This window comes from Miniopterus schreibersii, assembly GCF_964146895.1.
Source record: "Miniopterus schreibersii genome assembly, chromosome: 20".
NCBI lineage: Eukaryota > Metazoa > Chordata > Mammalia > Chiroptera > Miniopteridae > Miniopterus > Miniopterus schreibersii.
The window spans coordinates 26194447-26214932 of record NC_138122.1 but is presented as its reverse complement, the minus strand read 5'-3'; the positions used below and the strand labels follow the sequence as shown (position 1 = coordinate 26214932).

At 46.3% G+C, this 20486-nt stretch overlaps 1 protein-coding gene across 8 annotated transcripts in view; it reads left to right on the top strand.

Moving 5' to 3' along the window:
* Window positions 1-4484: 4484 nt before the first annotated feature.
* SBNO1 (strawberry notch homolog 1) overlaps window positions 4485-20486 on the top strand; it is a 40708-nt gene continuing 24706 nt past the window's right edge. The window contains exons 1-6 of one of the 8 annotated variants that reach the window (XM_081122608.1): window positions 4485-4506; window positions 12276-12407; window positions 12847-12951; window positions 14204-14513; window positions 18140-18240; window positions 19764-19860. In XM_081122608.1, coding sequence (XP_080978734.1) covers window positions 12276-12407; window positions 12847-12951; window positions 14204-14513; window positions 18140-18240; window positions 19764-19860 — 745 coding nt within the window. In that variant the 5' untranslated portion in view covers window positions 4485-4506. Of the gene's footprint in view, window positions 4507-4727; window positions 4896-12275; window positions 12408-12846; window positions 12952-14200; window positions 14514-18139; window positions 18241-19763; window positions 19861-20486 lie in introns of those variants that run through there. The other 7 variants (XM_081122607.1, XM_081122611.1, XM_081122612.1 and 4 more) reach the window with 7 other exon arrangements.

Here is a 20486-nt window from a genome sequence, read left to right as displayed (position 1 = left end):
GTGTGTTTTTTGGGTTTTTCTTTCCTTCCCTGCAACTTGACAGGAGCCCGACCTTTGACTCGCGACCTCCCCTTAGCACCTGGGGTGTCTCACCCCCGGCGGGCCGGCCTCTGCGGTCCCGGGACCCCCTCCTGCAGGCGAATCCATTCATCCCCGGGCCCGCGGCCAGAACCCGCCCGCGTAGCTCCTGCACCAGCTGGGCCGGCGGGTGGACCTGGCCCCGCACACGCACCCATTGCACAGACGGGGAGACTGAGCGCCAGAGCGGCGGCGTAATCGCAGGGCCTGCCCCGGTCTTTGGACGGTTCACCCACGAGGTGATGGCTTTCCCGTGGCCTTGCCTCGCTCCCCACGCGGGGAGTGGCTGCCGGCGGTCCCAGAGAGGCGCAGGTGTCCGGGATACTCTTTACTTCCAACGAAGGGAAGGCACCCCGTTACAGCTCTCCCCTGGGGGGCCTCCCTTGGGGGTGCAGGCGGATGTCCCCACTCGCTCATCTGTCTCCCTTGGGTCCCCGAGACAGTCCTGGAGACCGAGGAGCCCGCCAAGGCCCCAAACCCCAGGGAGGTCGGAGAGCAGAGTAAGGCGAGGTCTGCAAAAGCTCTGGGGAGGGTGGGCAGCGAGCTTTCTGCACGTCGCCTTGTGGCTCTTGGGCCCTCAACTTCCCCCAGCTGTCCAGTGATTCTGGACTTGGCCAAAGGGTGACCTCCAAGGTTCCTTCCAGCCTCCGCAAATATATAGAGTTTTTTGTTTTTTTTTTTACTTCCTCTAAAATTCATCAACTCGGACTTTCCTGAGCTGCCTACCTGGCACCGTCTGATCCCTAAGGGGTGGTACAGTGGCAAATAAGACACACATCCGTATTTTTTAAGGAAGAGGCCACTTTTTAAACGATAGTGTTACATTCTGAGCGTTGCTGTGGGTACAATGAAAATGGGGAATTTTACAGAGCGTGGGTGGGGAGAGGGTGGCTTCTTTAGGTTGGTGAAGTGACAGAAATGCTCCTAGAGTTGGTGGCTTTAAGTTTTACCCTCCCCCTGGCTGGTGTTGCTCAGCTGGTTGAGCATCAGCCTGTGCACCCAAAGGTGGACAGTCACTGGTTCAATTTCGGGTCAGGGAGCGTGCCCAGGTTTTCCGGCTCTATGCCCACTAGGGGGCGTGCAGGAGGCAGCCCAATGGATGTTCCTTTTTCTTTCCCCCTCTCCCTTCCTCTCCCTGACATCAATAAAAACATATTTTTTAAGAGGCAAAGTATATTAAAAAAAATAATTTAGATGTCTTAAATGTGGTGCTTTAGAAAATGGACAGCAGGGTGTCCATAAAAATATTTTTAAATACAATACAATGTATTTATATATATATAATATACATACATACATATATATATCTTTATTGATTTCAGAGAGAGGAAGGAAGAGGGGGAGAGAGTGAGAGAAACATCAATGATGAGAGAGCCGTCATTGATTGGCTGCCCCCTGACTGGGGATTGAGCCCACAACCCAGGCATGTGCCCTGACCGGGGGTCAAACCTTTGATCTCATGGATCCTAGGTCAATACCCAACCGCTGAGCCACGCCTGGCTGGGCTAAATACACTGTATTTTTAAACAATGTCAAGCAGAGACTCTCCCCGTCCCTAACTCAATCCCCCACCTGCAGGACTATGCCGTGCATATGCTACCATAATTCCTTAGAGAAGGTAGAGACAGGGTTCGTGTAATGGTCCAAAGAAATAATGACTACAAACAGTTTGTGTGAACAGTTGTAAGATCATTCTGGAAATCCATATTAAGAAACAGGTGAAGCCCTGGCCAGGTAGTGCAGTTGGTTAGAGCGTCGGTTGCGGGTCTGATCCCCGCTCACAGGAAACTTTCCCCCCCTCCAGCCTTGCGGTCGCCCTGGAGCACCCCCTGTGGCAGTTCCCACCGAGACAGCTGGCAGAGCAGAACGTGGTGCTGCGATGCATCACAGAGCAGGGAAGGCAAGCTGAGGTCTGGAGCCCAGAAACAGTATCTTGGTAACTGACGCACTTGCCTTGTTACCGTCCCTCCTCCTCGCTTTGCTCTAGCCCCTTTCAGGGAGCGGCCGTTTCCTCTCCCAGAAAGGCAGTGGCCTCTTCTCTTTGCCTAGTTAACACCTACTTTTCAGCTCAGTTATCACTCCTTCAAGGAAGCCTTCTTTGACTTCCCAGGTGAGGTCAAATGCCTTTATAATAGGCTCTTTGGGCTTCTTTTTTTAAATTCTCACTCGAGGAAATTTTTTCCCATTACTTTTCAGAGAGACTGGGAGAGAGAGAGAAACATGGATGTGAGAGACACACTGATTGCCTCGCGCATGTGCCCTGACCCAAGGCCGGGAATCGAGCCTGCAACTGATGCATGTGCCCTTGGGCCGGAACCGAACCTGAGACCCTCAGTCCATGGGCCCCACGCTCTAACCGCTGAGCCAAACCGGCTAGGGCTCTGTTGGCTTCTTTGTAGCATTGTCACAGTCCCAAGTTTACGCTTGGTGGAATTTTTTTTGATTAATGCCCACTAGACTGTAAGGGCATTAATCTCAAGGATAGGGACCATCCACTGCTGCCCCCTTGGCTTGTTTTTCTTAAACTCGTGTCCCTAACCTCTAACGTAGCAGCTGGGGCCAAGTAGGGGCTCAATAAATATTTGTTGAATGGAGTGAGAAGTGTATGTGTAAATGGCCCAGGGGAAGTCAATACCATGCCTGAGTAGGGATTTTTCTGAATCATCTGCTTCCAGTAGCATTGCAGTTCCCACCGGGACATAACTGCTTGTGTTGCCATTCTGAGATGCTGTGTGTGTGTATACAAGCAAAATATAGTACTATATATTGTCATAGAGGTGCTTCGTTCTTTTGAACAACTGTTTCGCAGTAGAAAGTATCATAGTTTAATTAACCGGTCCTTTCTTTAAAGACATTTAGGTTGTATCCTATCTTTTGCTTCTATAAACAATGCTGCAGCGAATAACCTTGTGCATAACACTTGTGTGCATACGCGCGGCCGTGTTATAAATGTCCACGGAAGCACCATCTCTTACATGGGTTCAAGGTAAAGAGCTTATGCACAGATGGCAGCAAGGATCTGGCTTGGATGCTTAGAAAATACCTCAAAGGGTGTGAGTTTCTAGGTCAGACCTCTGCTTTCAGAATCTAGTACTCATCTAGGCCTTGTGTGTGCAGCTAGAGGGGGGGGCCACCCTGAACTGCTCCAGCCAAGCTCCCAACACACTGACTGGTGCATGATCTACAATGTCTTAAGACTTCTTTGCTGCATCCTTCCATGTATTTTTTTCCTCCTGTCACAAACTCGACATATTTTAATTGTTTGCTGCCACCTACACCAGGCCCATTCGTGGAGAGCAGTGAACAAGACAGATGAAGCCTTATTCTTAGGGAACTATTTTTATTTTTACCTTTATGGGTTTTGGTATGTGTCAGGATTAAATAATGGAAGTAGTTATGAGCAAAGCAATCAGTTGGCAGTTTAAAATGTTTATCTTATATGGACACACACGTATAATACATGTGTTTGTATACAAACGTTAGGTGGTTAGAGTCCTAACTATTCTTGCCATGGCTACGCCCCCCCCCCCCCCCCCCCGCCCCGCCCTTCCTCCTGAAGAGCTCACACCTCAACCTCCAGGCCCAGGTCTCCTGCCAGCAGCCGGGCGAGTGCGCCGCGCCGCCGGTAGGGGGCGAGAGTCAGCCGGGCGCGCCGATTACCTAAGCAACGGAGCCAAACAGCCTTCTCCCGATGACTTTACAAAAGGGTTACCAAATAGTTCATTTGTTTATCCTGCGTTAGGTCCTGTCATAATAACAATAACAATACTGTTATCACAAGGAAGGGAGAGGCGGCAGCGACGGACCTCTTCTGCAGCAATCGCCAACCGAGAGCAAGAGTTCCTGCGGGTTAATCGGCGCGCGCGCGGAAAGCGGGGCCGCCGGCGCTCGCGCCCCTGAGCCGACGACCGCGGCAGAGGCCGGCGGCGGGCTCCCCGTTACTCGCGGTTTCCAACTGAATAAAGTGCTCTGAACGAGCAGTGCGCACGCGAACACTTTTTATTATTATTTTTTGTAGGATGGAATAGGTCGCGAAGAGCTTTCCAAAGTGACAGGGAAGCCACTAGGTAACTTCCCGGGTGGGAGCCACGCGGCCAAAGGGACCTGAAAACAGCGACGGGCCCCCCTCCTGGGCTGACTTTGGAGGCGGGTGCGGCGCGCATGCGCCCGGCCCGCCCGCTGACCTGCTCGCGGCACCCAGCGCCCCGACCTTCTTCCCGGCAGCCAGCGGGGTGGAAAGGGAGGGGAAACGGAATTCTCGCGAGGTCTCTCGAACGCCGGCGGAAGCAGCAGACACGTGACGCTCCGAAGCGGCCTCCGGCTTCCCCCTCCCCCTTCTCGGAAACCCGGCCCCCTCACCCCTCGCCCACCCCGGAGCCGCGGGAATGGACCGTTTGGGTTCCGGAATTCCCTGGGATCCAACCATCGGTACCGGGTCGGCGGGAGCCGGCGGAGCCCGTGCTTGGCGGCGAAGGCAGGGGGGCGGTCAAGATGGGGGGGGGCCGCAGATCATCTTCCTTCAGCGAGGAGGGAGGCGGGGCGGCGAGGGGCGCGGGGGAGCGGGGTGGGGGAGGGAGGAAGTCACGTGGGGCGCGGCGGCGCGCGCTGCGCCGGATCCGTCGCCCCACCTCCGCCCCTCCCGGCGGGGCGGGGGGACCGGGGGGAGGGGCGTCAAGATGGCGGCGGGGAGCTAGGCAGAGCCGGACGCCGCTGCTGCCGCCGCCACCGCCGCCTCCGCTCCCGCTCCGGTCGCCCGCGGTTCTCCAAGCTCTCGCCGCCTGGGAGGAGCTGCGCCGGCGTCGCGTCCCGCGGGGAAAGTAAGTCCTTCCCTGAACCCTCTTCAGCGCCCGCACTCGCTCTGCCGGACAGCCTCCCACTCCCACCCTCCTCAGGGGGCCGTGTGGGGCCGGGCCGGGGGGGGCGCCACCTCACCCCGCTTCGGGGCCTCCCTCGCCGCCCCCTCAGCTGCTCGCCCCGGGGCCTTCGGGGGGCCACGGTCCCGGCGGCGGCTCCGTCGCGCTCGCTTTCTCCGCCCGTCAGCGCCGGGCCCTGCGGTCGCCGCGCGTGGGGCTGTCGGGCCCCGGGGGCCCCGCTGTCCCGGGCCGGAGGCACCCCGTTTGGGCGGGGAAGCCGGGGGTGCCGGCTGTGGCCCGGGCTCCGGCCCCGCCGGGTCGCCTCCCTCGCTGCCCCGGCTGCACAGCGCGGCTGCGGGGCTCCGGGACCCGCGGGAAAGTGAGCGAACCCCGCGGCCCTTCAGAAGTGCTGCTGCCCGAGGGCTGCTCCCGGCGCGGGAGGCGGCACACGGGGCGCCCCCAAACGGGACCCCGCGCCTGCAGCTCCGCGTTGCCTCGCTCTCGGGGCTGGGCGGGGGGCCCGGGGGACACGTGGGGACCCTCTCCGCGCCTCGGCCGGTCTCGGGGTGACTTCGCTGCCCGCTCGCCCCGGCCCCGAGCGCGCCTGGCTGCGGAGGGGAAGGCGGTTGGGGATCGTGCTCGTTACTTGGAGAGCGTGTCGCAGCCGGAGGCTCCAAGTTCCCCAAACGCGGGCGCGCGGGGGTTTCCCAGAAGCGGTTTGGGGTCGCCGGGCCCGCCGAGGAGATGGGGTGCCGCGCGGGGCTGACGGCCTCGGCCCCGGCGCCCGCTCCTCCCTTCCCCGCCCCGCTTTGTGCGGGCCCGGGTGTGCGGACCGCTTCCTCGGTCCTCGCGCGGGGCAGCCCTTTTTCCAAAAAAAAAAGAAAAGAAAAGAAAATGTAATCTTTTTCGTGGCGTCTCCGTGCGCCGCGGGGAGGCTCTTGTGTCGGGGGGTCGCTGGCTCGAGGGACGTGGGGAGAGACGGGGCGGGGGACGCGAGCCGGGGACGCGCTCCCGCGGCTGCTGCCCGTCGGGCCGCGCAGCCAATTGCAGCCGCACCCGGAAGTTTGTGCGGAACACGTGCCGCGGCGGCGCCGGCTCCCCGACCGCGGCGAGGAGCCGTTTCTGCGGGCGCCGGGCTCGGGCCGCCGGGAGGGCCCCGCGCCGTCCCAGCCCCGCCGCTGCGGCGCCGGCGGGGGAGGCCCCGGACCGCGCAGTGCCCGGGGCCCGCGCCCCCGGTTCCGCGGCGCCTGGAGCTGCGCCCCAGCTGTGGGGGGCCGTGCTCGCCGCCTGAACACAGTGTGCGCGGCTTCGCTGCCGGCGCCTGGAGGTGGGACGTTCACTTTGCAAGCGAGGGAGCCTTTTCTTTTCACGTTCAAGGTGGTTCCCGAATTTTACCTCACCGGGCGAGACACGCCTTTTCCTCTGGCTTCTGCTGTTTAGTCTCCCGGTCTAACTTTATGCCACGTGATTCTCGTAAGGATTTTAAGGAAGTTTTACACTAGTGTCTGGGTAAGCGTTAAGGGAGGCTGAGTGGCTTGCAGTTCGTTCACTCATTCATTCATTGAATGCTGTTATGTCAGGCAGTTTTACAGATTTTAAGGGCTTTGCTGAAATTACTACTTAAAAACGGGCAGTACGGGCCCTGGCTGGGGTAGCTCAGTTGGTTAGAGCATCGTCCTGATATGCCAAGGTTTTGGGTTCGATCCTCAGTGGGCACATTCAAAAATCAAACAAGGGATGCATAAGTAATTGGAACAACAAATCAGTGTTTCTCTCTCTCCAGTCAATAAGTAAGTAAAACTTAAAAGAAGAAACAGGTAATATGGGGGTTCTTTATGTGCTTTTTTATTTAAAAAAAGTTGATTTGAGAGAGAAACATTGATTTGTTGTTGAACCTACTTATGCATCATTGGTTGTTTCTTGTGTGTACCCGACTGGGGGTCGAACCTAAAACCTTGTCAAATCAGGACGATGCTCTAACCTACTGAGCTACCCAGCCAGGGCTTTACATGCTTTTTAAAATTTGTTTCAAAGACTTTAGCTACAGACACATTTGGGTATCTCTTAGTCTCTAAATTGGGCTTTGATTTCAGACCTGCCACCTGTGAACGACATGCGCACTCAGATCTAAGTAATCTGACTTTTCGTGAGGCTCTGTGGGTTCCCACGCTATGCCTGCCTCAGGAAGTAAAGATACTTTCTCAGAGGAGTTGCTTTTACATTAAATAGGCAATTAATAACCCAAATGGTGTAATCCTAAGGTTTTTGCAGTGTTCTTTGTTTTTCAGTGCTAATTGATAGATGTGGTTGAATTGACTAAGTTTTAGAGACCACCTTGGGATATTATTGAAATTTCTGTAGATGGAAAAGCTAGGCTCTTTAGGAGCAGAAACTGTTTTATGAATAAGATATGGTACAAAAGGCATCAAATTAACTTTTTTTTTTTTTTGGAGGCAGTAAATTGCACAGTGCATTCCTCCCCACAAAAAAACCCTTTTTACTGAATACCAGGGTAAGGAATATGTTTTACATTGTGACCTAGTATATATGCACACATAGAACTGAAAAACTCTTTTTATGAAATAATCTTTTCTCTCTCTACATGCTGTGCATTGGTTCTCTGTTCTGTGCTGAAATGTTTAAAAATACTGGTCAGGGTGCACTAAACTGATTTGACAACCCACTATGTTGTGGCCAGCAGTTTGAAAAATACTCCTAAAGGGTTAGGAGTACAGAATCTTGGAGAGAATGTGGTGTCAGACTCTGGATCTGTTGTTACCTTGCTATACTTCCTTCCTAGGCCTCAGTTTCTCCTCTGACAAGGGGATAAATGGGTAGCATTTACTCATGGGCTGTCTTGAAGGTTAAAAGAGAAAAAATTCAATCATACTAAATCTCAAGAAAGCTAACAATGTGAATTTGATGGAGATGAACAAGGAAGTTGTTTTGTTTTCCCACCTGATTCTTTCTCATATTTCTTTGGGGAAGCATTTTTGAAACTTTGTTTTTCTTTTTTCTTTCTTTTTTAGAGAGAGAGCGAGAGGAAGGGGGAGAGAGAGAAATACCAATTTGATGTTCCATTTATTTATGCATTCATTGGTGGTTTCTTGTATGTGCCCTGGCGAGGGATCAAACCCACAACCTTAGTGTGTAGGTAAGACACTCTAACCAACTAAGCTACCCCACCAGGGCTTGAAACATTGTTTATAATTTACAGATTCCTTTGGTGAATCCTTTCTTCCTATCAGTTTTGCGTGAGAATGTGGGGACGGCCACTTTAACTGATCAATTGCTCCCTTGAGAATTAGGTGTTTAAAAAATACAAATGATAACTTTTTAGGTAAAGAAAACTTTATTTTTTCCATTGCTTTTCTGAGAAAGTGGAAGGGAGGGAGGGAAAGAGAGAAACATCTCTGTGAGAGAGACAAGTAGACTGGTTGCCTTCCGCATGGGAACCTGCCACCCAGGTACTCACCCTCGACAGGGAATGGAACCTGAGACGCCACCTTGCGAGGGCTGATGCTCTAACCACTGGGAACATCGGCCAGGAATAAAGAAAACTCTAACAAATTTTATACCAACTATTTTTCTCCTCATGTTTTTGATGAACCTGTTCTCAGTAGACACTTAATAAATACCTGTTGATGGACTATATCAGCTAAGTTCTAAGTGGGCCATTATCCTTTAAATTCTTTAACTGTATGTCAGTCCTCACGTCTGGGCTGCATAAGAGCAAAATTGAAGCTGAGTGAAAAATTAGATATGCTTAGCACTATTAAATAACAAGAGAAAAAACCCTTTTTGTTATTAGTTTTGGCAAAGATACTTGCTAAGTGATATTTTCTGTGCTCATTTAAAGGTATCTATCAGTATCCCAGAGACACTAACCGGGATAAGCTAGATGTGTAACACTTTGGGCAGAAGGGGAAAACTAGTGTTTTATAGAATGATTTGAGAGTTAATTGTTGAACAGATTGCCAGCAAATAGTTTGTATTCTGGGAAATAAAGTGTTGTCACACCTGAAACTTATATGTTCATATCAACCATTGTCACCCCAATAAATTTAATAAAAAACAAAAAAAAAGTGTTGCATCAGCAATATGGAAGAAAACATTTTTGGGACACAATACTAATGTTTATCAAAATGATAGTAACTAACATTTATTTTAAGTAGTACAGCAGTCCTGTGAGGCAGGTTCTGTTTTATTCCCATTCGAAGATGAAGACACGTAGTCATGGAATCCTACTTGACCATACTGTGCTACTAGTGGGTGATGTGGCCAGTATTTGAACCCAGATGCTGTGCTTGACTCCGTAGTCCACTCTGCCTCTGTGTGTGCTGCTCCCACACAGCCCTCAGATCTGGCTGCGCTGTGAGCTGTGAGGATCTGGTTTAGGTCTCAACAAGAGAAACCTTGTCCTCGTTGTAGGTCTCAGTGTTGGTGTTCTCTGTGTTCTCTGTGGGAACTGTATCCTCCATTCTTCCGATTGGCTATTGTTTCCTCGGGATTCTCTTCCTGCCAGGGATGGCTCTTAGTTTCTCTCTACTACTGTGTCCTTGTTTCTTATTTATCGTTGTCGCTTTTATAGTGTGCTGTTTTGAAATAGGTGATCATTTTCAAATGTATTTGTGATAAAAAGGAAGCCATTTTGTTGTCCATTGTCTGAGGTAGAATCACTGCTGTTAGTAACTTTTGGGTTTGTTCGATTGCTACATGTTGCATGTCGTCTGAGGTCTATGAAATCCTTTGTAGACACATTGTAATGCAGTTCTCTTATGCCTAACAGTATTTGCATTCATATTCTACTTAGTGGGTTCAAAGTGAAAATGTTGTTTTCCCTCTCAGGAATAATTCCTACTTATTTGTAAAAGTGAGAAGATTGGATAATATAACCTTTTAAGGGCTCTCTCAGCTGAGCACTGAAATTCCATGAGTCTGTAATAGTTTCAGAACAGGAATATGATTAAATATTAAGGGTTTTGCCTGATGGAGTTAGAGAATGGCACAGGTGCTTCCTCTCTATCCCTTTTCCTCCTCGCTGCAAAACAGTGCACGTAGGGAATTTGTACCCGTTTGGCTAAGAGAGAAAGTATCCCTATATTTGTAAAATGTATATAAAATTAAAATCTCTTTTATTAGTAGCTTGTCAATATTAGGTCACTAAAATCAGAGATCTCAAATTGTGATTCCTATGAATGAATTTTGAGTAGCACTGAACTGTTGCCATCATTTCTTGTCTGAACACTAAGTTTCTCCCCAAAATTCCTCCCTTCCATGATAATATGTTTTGTACTTCTAATGCTCATTGTGATGAACTCAGTTACACTTTTTAGTGATTTTTTTGTTTCGTGAGTTAATGACCTTTGTGTATATTTGAGTGTAAATAGACAAGGCTTGGTGCTCATCTGATGGGTTAGTGGGCCCTGGGACCTCCAAGTATTCTGTAGTTTAGGAGTCACTGGCTTAAAACAGTGTGCTTTTGTTTCAAATGTAAACTATCTCTAGTATTTACTTTTTAAAAATGACATTTTGGTAGCCTCAAGTTTTATTAGTTTAGGTCAAGATTAGCCATAGCAAGTCGGCCAAGATCCCCTATTCCCACAGGTCCTAATGAAGTATTTTATGGATTGACAATGTTTTGAAAGCATTGGTTTAGCTCTCTTGGTATTTATTTGTACTGTGTACTAGGGTAATTTGCGACATGTGGTCAACTATGTCTATATTAGAAAAATGGATCAACTTTATTTTAAATCCATGTTGGGACATTTCTGCTCTTTGTCTCCAACGTTCAGTTCCTTCATTCTATTTTATCTTGCTGTCTAATACTCCACCCCCTTCCAATTTTAAGTGTTGAAACTTCAGGGTTACCAACACTGACTTTTTGATCTACTCATTGAAAAGAGACTAAATGGGCTTTGAAGATCTAGTTGTGAGTGGGTGACCTTGACTAGGTAATTTAAGCTTTCTGAGCCTCAGTTTCATCTTGCTTAGGGTTGTGGGCTTGTGATGTGTATGGAGAGCCTAACACTGTTTCAGGCTTGTAAAAGATACTTAGTCACTGTCTGTTCCCTTCTCCTCCCCCTTCCTGCTCAAATTGTTTTCTTCCCTAGACTTCTGAAAAGTTTTTGGGACGTCTCCTTTGGGCTCTGTCCTTCCTCCTGTCCTTTAAACTGTGAGTCTGCCTTAGTTTCAGTTCTGGATGTCTGGTTTTCTACCTTAAATGCACTCATGTGTTCGTTAGAACTTCTTTCTAAATGATACACAAGCTCAGGTGACATAGACCTCTCTAATAGAAGATCCCTCTGTTAAATATCTTGCTTTCTTCTAAAACAGTAGTTCTTATATGTGGAAAGTGATGGCCATTGCATTCTTGGCTTACACCTTCTTGTAGGACATAATGAAACACATTAAATTCTATTGTATAGTCTGAGAACAAGTGGACCAGCTGAAGATTAGTATGTTATTTCTGTAACATGAAATTAGTTTTCTGAGACAAACAAGTACAGATCCCCCATAAGTATGTTTGTATATATAAGTTGGTTATTTCAGAGAATTTAATGAGAAAAGTTAAAGTTGAGAAAACTCCGTTAAGCTTTTGTTCCAGGTTGGTGGTAGATACTTTGCTCTCACTCCTAGGAGTACAGGTGGGAAACCCCAGCCCCAGACGTACTTGTTTGCTCCTAAATAGGCGCTTCCCCCAAGACCTCTGTAACTTATCTTTCAGGCTCCTGGCTCAGCTTGTGATTCCGTTTTCTTGTCTTAACTCTGTTCTTCAGCTCATGCTTTTTATATATATTCTTCCTTCCATTTTGAGCTTTTGTTTAAACCTGTTCGGGATTCTCCTTCCTAAAGACCTGGGACTCAACACCCCCTTCTTTGTCTTCACATCCTGCTGTGTGGCATGTAGGCTCTCTCCTGGCCTGCTGTGGCAGTTCCTGTGTTGTCTTCTCTGCTTTGGTATCAGTGTGCCAGTGTCTTTCACGCCTCCCTGGGTGTGAGTACACCGTCCAGAAGATCCTGGTCCACCAGTGATTTCTTCCTTGAGACTCAGCTCCATTGTCGGCTTCGTAACCTCTCTCCCTCGACAAAGTTCAGCATTTCCTTTAGTTCCCACGGCATTTTGTGGACACACTCATGCTGTGATTTACATCCTTTGCTGTCCTTTCTATCTTAATTTGAATTTTTGGGGATTAGAGACTATGTCTCCTTTTTGCCAGACATGCAGCAGGTTGTTCATAAACATTGAATGAATGGATCTGGTAGAAGATGTTGGTTTATATTTAAGAGAGTTAATTGTCATTTTAAGTTTTTTATGTAAATATTTAATATTTTGTTTTAAAGATGGTGGAACCAGGGCAAGATTTACTGCTTGCTGCTTTGAGTGAGAGTGGAATTAGCCCGAACGACCTCTTTGATATTGATGGCGGAGATGCGGGGCTTGCAGCACCAACACCTACCCCTTCAGTTCACCAGGTAAGAGTACAACAAAGGCTCTGTAAAAAGTAGTAGTAGTAGTCTTCATTCATGAGATGGAAAACATTTGCAACGAAAATCAAGGCATTATCTTTTGCTTTGCTCTATATATAAAAGTAAGAGATGAATTGTTTATAGAGTTTTCTCGGAGGATGGTTGATCTCCTTAATAGTTGTCTCTGTGTGCTTTATAGGAACATTTTTCTGAGCTGTCACTATTCATATTTTCTGAAAGCAAAAGTGAGATTCTGGTGTTAGAGTACTTTTGTGAAGCTGTCATGCTTGCAAGGTTGTTGCTTTCACCTGCATCAGTGGTTTTACATTCCATCTGAATGTGAAGCTTAACATTTTTTGTCTTAATAAAGTAAATACATCTCTTGTTCTTGAAACGGAATTCACTGCACCCTTCTTTATTTTTCTTGATGTTGTTTTCTCTCCAGTCAGTGCCACTTAGTACATTAGAACTAGGTTTGGAGACTGAAGCAGCAGTTCCTGTTAAACAAGAACCAGAGACGGTACCTACTCCAGCACTGTTAAATGTTAGGGTAAGAATTACTTAGATTTGGCATTACTTCTGCAGTAGTTTAGGACTATAGTGAGACAATAACCTGTCATGCAGAACAGTTTTATCTCACCAGTTCTGCTTTTTGCTCTTTAACAACGTTCTGCTCTCACCTCCTACTTTGTAAAACGTTTGTTTCATTCTTATTGTAGTTATATTGGTCCAAAAGATCATTTGGACAAAAAAGAAATTTATTTATTGCAAATGATACAAAATCTATGAAGTTAAGGTAAATTATGCATTATCCCACTATACTCTTCATTTTTACTTGTTTGTTTTAACTTTTGTCCGTTGGTGTGTGTAATTTTTATGTGGTTATAATTGTGCTTTAAACATAGCAGTTATTAACTTAAGCCTAGTGGTGTAAAATTATTGGACAAACTGTTTAAAATTTGGTAACGTGATAAATTATTCTTGATAGTTTTATTTAAAAGTAATAAGTAGCATCTGGAAGATTCTCGTTATGGGAGTCATGGAGAAATAACAGTTTGAGGTGGATAGGAAGTAAAAATACACAAATATAAAAGTATCTCAGTTATACTTCAGTTGCTTGTAGTCACAGACATACTGTTATTCTCAAATCTTGACTTTTTTTTCTTTGCATTTTTGTCCAGCTCCTACTCCCTTCCCCATAAAAATGCTATGCACCTTTGAGAGGTAGCACTCATATTATCACCAATATTTGTAATTTACTGTCTGGATCATATGTGTGACATAGGAATTTAAAACTCTGCTTGGTGGTTTTATCTTGTTAAGTTCTGAACATTAGTGTAGTCGGTATGGTAGCAAACACAGCAGTAGCCAGGAGTCATAGAATGTTAGAAACAGAAAACAGCCCTCATAGAGCCTGGGCCTCCAGAGGTAAAGTGGTTTACCTAAGCCTGCCTGCCTAGTTAGGGCAGGGCTGGGGTTATAAATTCTTTCTGCTCTGTTTCTTGTGTTATACAGGGTTACTGTGCATCTCCTGTACTGTGCTGTGCTCAGGAGAGTTCTGTTTGTTCTCCCAGACAGTTATGTAAAATGTCACACTACTACTGTTACCTTCTTTTCCTCAAAATGGTGTGCTTTAGCTTGGTAGTTTATTATAAACATTTAATTAAAAGTGAAATGCCATTGGTTAGGTAAGAATACAGTCAATTTTAGATTTTCATGGCCTCCTATGTTTATGATAGAGGCTACACGAGAACAAAGCTGCCTTCGAGTGGAATGACATGTATCGTTTTCTTTTTTAGCAGCAGCCTCCTTCTACGACAACATTTGTGCTGAATCAAATAAATCAGCTTCCGACCTTGGGATCTACCATTGTAATGACTAAAACACCACCTGTAACAACGAACAGGCAAACCATCACTTTAACAAAGTTTATTCAGACCACCGCAAACACGCGCCCTTCTGTCTCAGCACCAGCAGTACGAAATGCCGTGACCTCCGCACCTTCCAAAGACCAGGTTCAACTAAAGGACCTTCTGAAAAACAACAGTCTGAATGAACTCATGAAACTGAAGCCACCGGCTAATATTGCTCAGCCGGTTGCAACCGCAGCTAGTAAGTTTCTTTTTCTGTGGTGTCAGTTGTCTGCCTTTGGTGAGATTTATCTGTGTTTTTTTAAGGGTTTGCTTGGGTCTTAAAAGAACTGGACATGAAAGAGGTAATGGTGATAACTTCATGACTGTACACTTACAGTGTTCATACAGTTCAAGAGGAGCAAAAATGTAGGAGCCTTAGCATTAGCTTTGAAATGAAGTGTGGGTACCAAGTGGCTGCATTGGCACCGTGAGGTCTCAGGTTTATGTGTTGTGAATAGCAGTTAACATTTTCCTCAGCCCTTTAAATCAGTGCTGCTCAGACTATGCCTGTGAGTCACTTGGGGATCTTGTTCAAAAACAGATTCAGTAGGTCTGGAATGGGGCCCAAGAGTCTGCATTTCTAAGCTTTTGGAGGTGCTGTTGCTGGGGTCCTTGGACCATGCTTGAGGTTAACAGGCTTTAAACTGATAGTTGATACTTTAACTCTGACTTTTACAGTTTTGTGATTTTGCCTGTCATTGGCTTCATTACTTACGGGCCCAGCATGCTTCCGCTGCGTGACTCTGCTACCGCTTCATTACTTATGGATAGTCGTGTTTTTGGTAAATTCTCTTTTAAAATACATACACTCCCTCTTTGTAAAATAATTCACTGTATTTTCTTTGAAGAGTAAACACCTGTAATACTTTTTTATAACAGCTTTATTGAGATATAATTTACATACCATAAAATTTTCCCATTTAAAGTGTACAATTCAGTGGATTTCAGTATATTCACAGAACTGTACAACCATTACCACTAGCTAATCCATAATACTTTATGGATAAGTTTAGATTTAAAGGGAAATAGCCCAACAGTGGTTTGATCACACCTTTTTTTAGAAACTCCTTGATGTATAAAGAACATTGATTTTATAGTCAGTTTTCCTTCCCTGGAGTGGCTTTTTTGTGTTACTCATTCATTGAACAAGTATTTATTGAGTGCTTGCCTGTGTGTCAAACACTGTTCTGGGATTTTTGAGGCTATGGCTAAGACGAGAACTGTTGGTATCCTTGCCCTCACAGAGCTTGCATTCTAGTAGAGTTATATAATATGTGCGTTATGTAGCGTATCGGGATAAATGCTGTGGAGAGAAACGGAGGGTAGTGTGTGGGGCAGGAAGAGTTTATATTTCATGTGGAGTGCTCAGGGAGCTTCGTATTTAGTGCAGTAAGGTCATTTTTAAAGGTAAAATTGCATTAATCTGTCTCTTTAATTCTGGCTATATCAAGTTTTAGTAGTGTATTTTTAGAAACTAAAACTAAAAAAGATGAATTCTTAAGAGGGATATTCTTTCTTTGTTTTCTCCATTAACTAAGTATTTGAGTCCTTGTCATATAATCAAACTATGATGACTGTTGGAGATGCGAACTCTGACCTCAGTCGTATTCTGAGCTGACCACTGTGTTACAGTTTTAGCATAGGAAGGGGTGCCCCCCATTTTTAACAGAAGTTTCTTTGGGATTGTATTTTTGGGTTAAGGGAATAGAGGGGAGGTTTCTGATGATTTCTGCTAGCACATCCTCTCAGGCCCCTGGAATGAGGCAACAGGTATTGAATAGATGGTTCCTCCTTCCAAACAGCTGCTTTATTTTTCTGATTGTGGGGATAAGTTTTAATACCTGGTATAGACCAATGTGTACTTTTGTGGCAGAATTGACTACTTGGAATAGTAACGTGCTTGTGTTTATAAAGTTAGAGGGCTAGGTGCATCCAAGGAAGGGGCAAAGTGTTTGTGGGATGATGTAGGACCAACTCTGTCTCCAGTGACTGATGCAGTTTAAAGACACCAGATAATCTAATCTCTGTGTTGGGTCTATAACGTTGTGCCCTCATGGCTATAATCTTACTCTCAGCATCATTGTCCAGAACTAACTACAATGTGGCAGCTAGATACCTGCCCATTGCGTAAGTATCTTAACAGTCGTCGGACTGATTTCCATTTTCTGCCATGGAGAGCAGACCGTGGCCCTGACCTAGCTAAGGTGCAGGGCAGCCTCTGAAAATGGCTCCTAGGAGACTTGGGGGTGATCAGCAGTTAGTGGAAGGTGCTTTTCATTAAAGTTTTGGGTTTAATGAGGAGAAAGACTGCTGCTTTTATGGGAGTGGCTTTCTGAGTATCCACTCCACTTCTCAAGTCAGCATGTGCTTTCATAACTTATGGGAAAGGGTGTATGCCAATGTGAGGGAAGTTTGGAGAGCAGAACAGAAAACAGGAGAGATGTGGAGCTGACCGAGTAACATCTTATACGGTAACACCTCCCACATGCAGTGTAGTAATTTTAAAAGACAAAAGACTGCAAATCAAGGACGTCCTTGTGTGGAAGCCTGAGAAACTCCGCCTGACAAGGCCAGGGCTGAAAAAGAAACAGTGAGTGAATGCTGAGATAAGCATATGTTTGTGTTGTAGGAGAGGGTCACCTTTTTACCGAAAGGGAAGAACAGTAAAAGTATGAAACCATAAAGAGCAAGGTGTTGCATGTTCTTTTATTTTTTATCTGTGTAACTGTTGCTCCTTTTGGAGCCCTTAGCCCAAAGGGGTTTCTCTTTGGGTTCTCATCTCTCACTTGGGCCCCAGTCCTGTCACTCTGAACTGCTCACTGGCTCTCCCACAGTTCTGTGAAACAAATTGTGCCCCAGAGTAACTTTATTATCTTTGTTCCAGCGTTCTTATTTTGTCAGCACTTTTATCCTAGACATTTTGGACTCCCAAGTGACAGGCACCCAAATACTCCCCATCTTTTGGTAGAATAAACAAGGCCCTAATCAGTGCCCCTGGTGTGATTTTCACACTGATCTCAAGAATCCCAGGTACCAGGATTCTTCTTGAATACTTAGAGATGGAGGCTAGTTATAGGGGATCTGGACTCCTTGACTAAGCAGTTCTACTCTGACACTCGGATTGAGGGCGTCTGTTGCTCTATCTAAAAAGGGTATGCAGAGCATGGGTGCCAGAGAGGGACGGGTTCACCGACAGTTCCTTGTCTCTGTGAGGAGAGGAGGAAGGTAGCGTTCCCAGTGGGTTTTTTCTTCTGGATGTAATTATTTTGCCTTAAAAGTTAGTAAGTACCTTCAGATCCACTGAGATTGATTCTGTCCTGGTGAGAGCACCAGGTTTTTTGTTTGTTTTTTAATGAACCAAGTGAAGTATCTTTTTTTAAATTGATTTTAGAGAGAGAAGAAAGGATAGGGAGGGAGGGAGGGGAACATCAGTTTGCTGCTCCACTTGCTGATGCGTCACTGGTTGCTTCCTGTATGCGCCCTGACGGGTCAAACCCACAACCTTGGCGTACTGGGGTGCCGATCTAACCAATTGAGCTACCCAGCCAGGGCCCCAAATGAAGTATTGAAATAAACGATTAAATAGTTGTGGTTAAGATGTCTTTTTGATAAGTAGCTTTTGAATTTTTTGTGCACGTTTCCTTTTAAACGACTTGTAATGGGAAACAGCTTTACGTGTTTATCCTTAGGCTTGATTTAAGTTAGTAGTAAGCAGATTGGTGTGTTTGGGTTTGTGAAGTGGGTAAGTTTTACTGGATTTTTAAAATACTGTAGGAAAGGAAATTGAGGTTTTGTTCTGAAATGTGAATTGACTCTCCCCTTCAGCTGATGTAAGCAATGGTACAGTAAAGAAAGAGTCGTCCAATAAAGAAGTAGCACGAATATGGATAAATGACATGAAAATGAGGAGTTTTTCCCCGACCATGGTGAGTTTCAAAGCTGTGTCTGTGTTTCTGTGTGGTGGGAAAGTAGCTTGGCTAATGTGCTCAAGAGCAACCCTCAGGACACTTTTTTTGGGTGAAGGTGGGCTACTCACCTACATGAATGAGTGAGTAAGCATTAAACTCCTGTGGACTAAACCAGATGGGTAAACGCGCATCGTTGGTAAGATGGATGTGGTAATGTACGCCAGCAGCTTACTTGAGTCGGTTTTCGGAGAGAGAGAAAACACAGCCTTCTCCAGGAATGACACTGGTAGTGCTCAGGCTCACAGTTGGCCCATCCTGGCCCACAATGTGCCAAAGTACTGCGCTGCAGCTAGGGAACGTTCAGCAGACTGCAAACCAGTAGCCTGTAGACCAAAACCAGTGGATACATGTGTTTGTTTGGCCTCCACAAGTTTTTGAAAATTTTTGAATTTTTGCTAACACATAAAAAATCCTGATTTCTAGGTTCTCTTAAAAAATAGGAGAGCCTGACAACCCTAGGCCCACATTCCCCAGTAGTAACATGTGCCTAGAGGTGAGCAGTGAACACCTACTTCGTGTGTTGGGTAGGGCTTCCCAGGTATCTCCTTGACCCTAAGCTTGGGGACAGTTGCCATTTTATAGCCAGCTGGCTTAGAAATATTTCCTGGTGTAGTCCCTGGATTTTGTGGCTCTTTGGTATTACTGTCTTATCCTTAGGTGAAATTTAGGTGGGGGAGATAAGGTAAAGGGAGACGGAAGGGGCTGGTTGTTTAGCATGGGAGGCATTCCAGTTGGGTAGTTGGGGGAGGGGGGAGGACTCAGAATTTTAATTTGCCCAAGGCTACACAGATAGATAACAGCAGAATAGGGGTTTATATCTGTTTCTTTGGCCAATCCCATTTTGTTTCCCATTTTCAAAAATTGGATGTCATTTGGGCATGCTTTCTGAGAACGTTGGGTGTGTCTTTTTTCTTATGGACCCCTTGGGTTGCTGTTGGTTGGATGTTTATCTCCCACCACCCTTTTTCTTCTCACGGTGACTGAGCCTTTATATTCTGCTCTAGACTTAATAAAAGTTAGTAAGTAAAAACGGAAGAAGAGTCTGCCCTTACCTCCTTCCACTGCCATGTAACCCTTGGCATCTACCTGTAGGTCCAGCCGGGATTTTCTCTGTCTCCTCCTTCCTCCTTGATATACTGGGTTTCACAACTGCTTCTGTATTTGCTCCTTGAACAAGCACCTGTTAATAAAGAGCTTTACTAATGGTTTTCCCTGGAATGGGGTGAGCGGTGAGGGGGTGAGGTCAGAGTTCTGGGCCTCAAGGCAGGTGGTGGGCAGTACTGAAGGGGACAGCAGTTTGAAATGATGGTGTATGAGGGATGGAGCGGGTTATGGGTGGTCTGTGCGCATCACTGGGGAATGTGGAAGGGGTTGGGCCATGTTTCCAGGACTGAAGGTTGTGGGTATTCCCGTGGAAGAGGTGTTTGTGTGGCCGGGCCTCCAGCCTCTGGAGTGAGAGTGGGTGGTGCTGTGTGTTACAGAAGGTTCCTGCTGTGAAAGAGGAGGATGAACCAGAGGAGGAGGAGGAGGAGGAGATGGGTCACGCAGAGACCTACGCGGAATACATGCCCATCAAACGTACGTCCTGGGGTTTGTCAGACAAGGACGGCCTCTGGCTTCCTCTTGAACTTACATAGCTTTCCACAAATTTTCCATTAGGGCCTATCTGTGTTGGGTACCCCAGGATTTGACAAGTACCAGCTTTGTAATGTCTTAAGCTATAGGCTGAAGTCTTTTAAAACCAAGAATAAAAGCTTGGGTTTATTTTGTTTCGAGTTAATTTTGCACATATTAGCAGTGATTATAAAATCAGTAAATTGCAGAGATGTAAAATAAGTATCTTAGCCTTATGTAGTTTATAGAGCTTACCTTCAAAAAGTCATAAAAATGTAGGAATCTTAAAGATTTGAGTTCAGTGTTTTACATTAACATCATTTCTGCCTTTTTCCCATAATGTCCATGAAAATTAATACTTATTTGTCTTTCATATACCCTGGGTTTTTATAAAAAGCCACTAATAATACCACTGAAACGAAAAGTCTCTGTTTACCAACCATGTATAGGCTCTGAGATCTCATACTCTCCTGGTCATTTAAAACAAGCTTTAGGTTGTGGTATCTGCAATTTTCCAATAGTGGTCTTCGCAAAAGGATTGAAAGTTTATTGATGACCCTTTAAGTCAGAGATCAGTCAGCAAAGTAAAT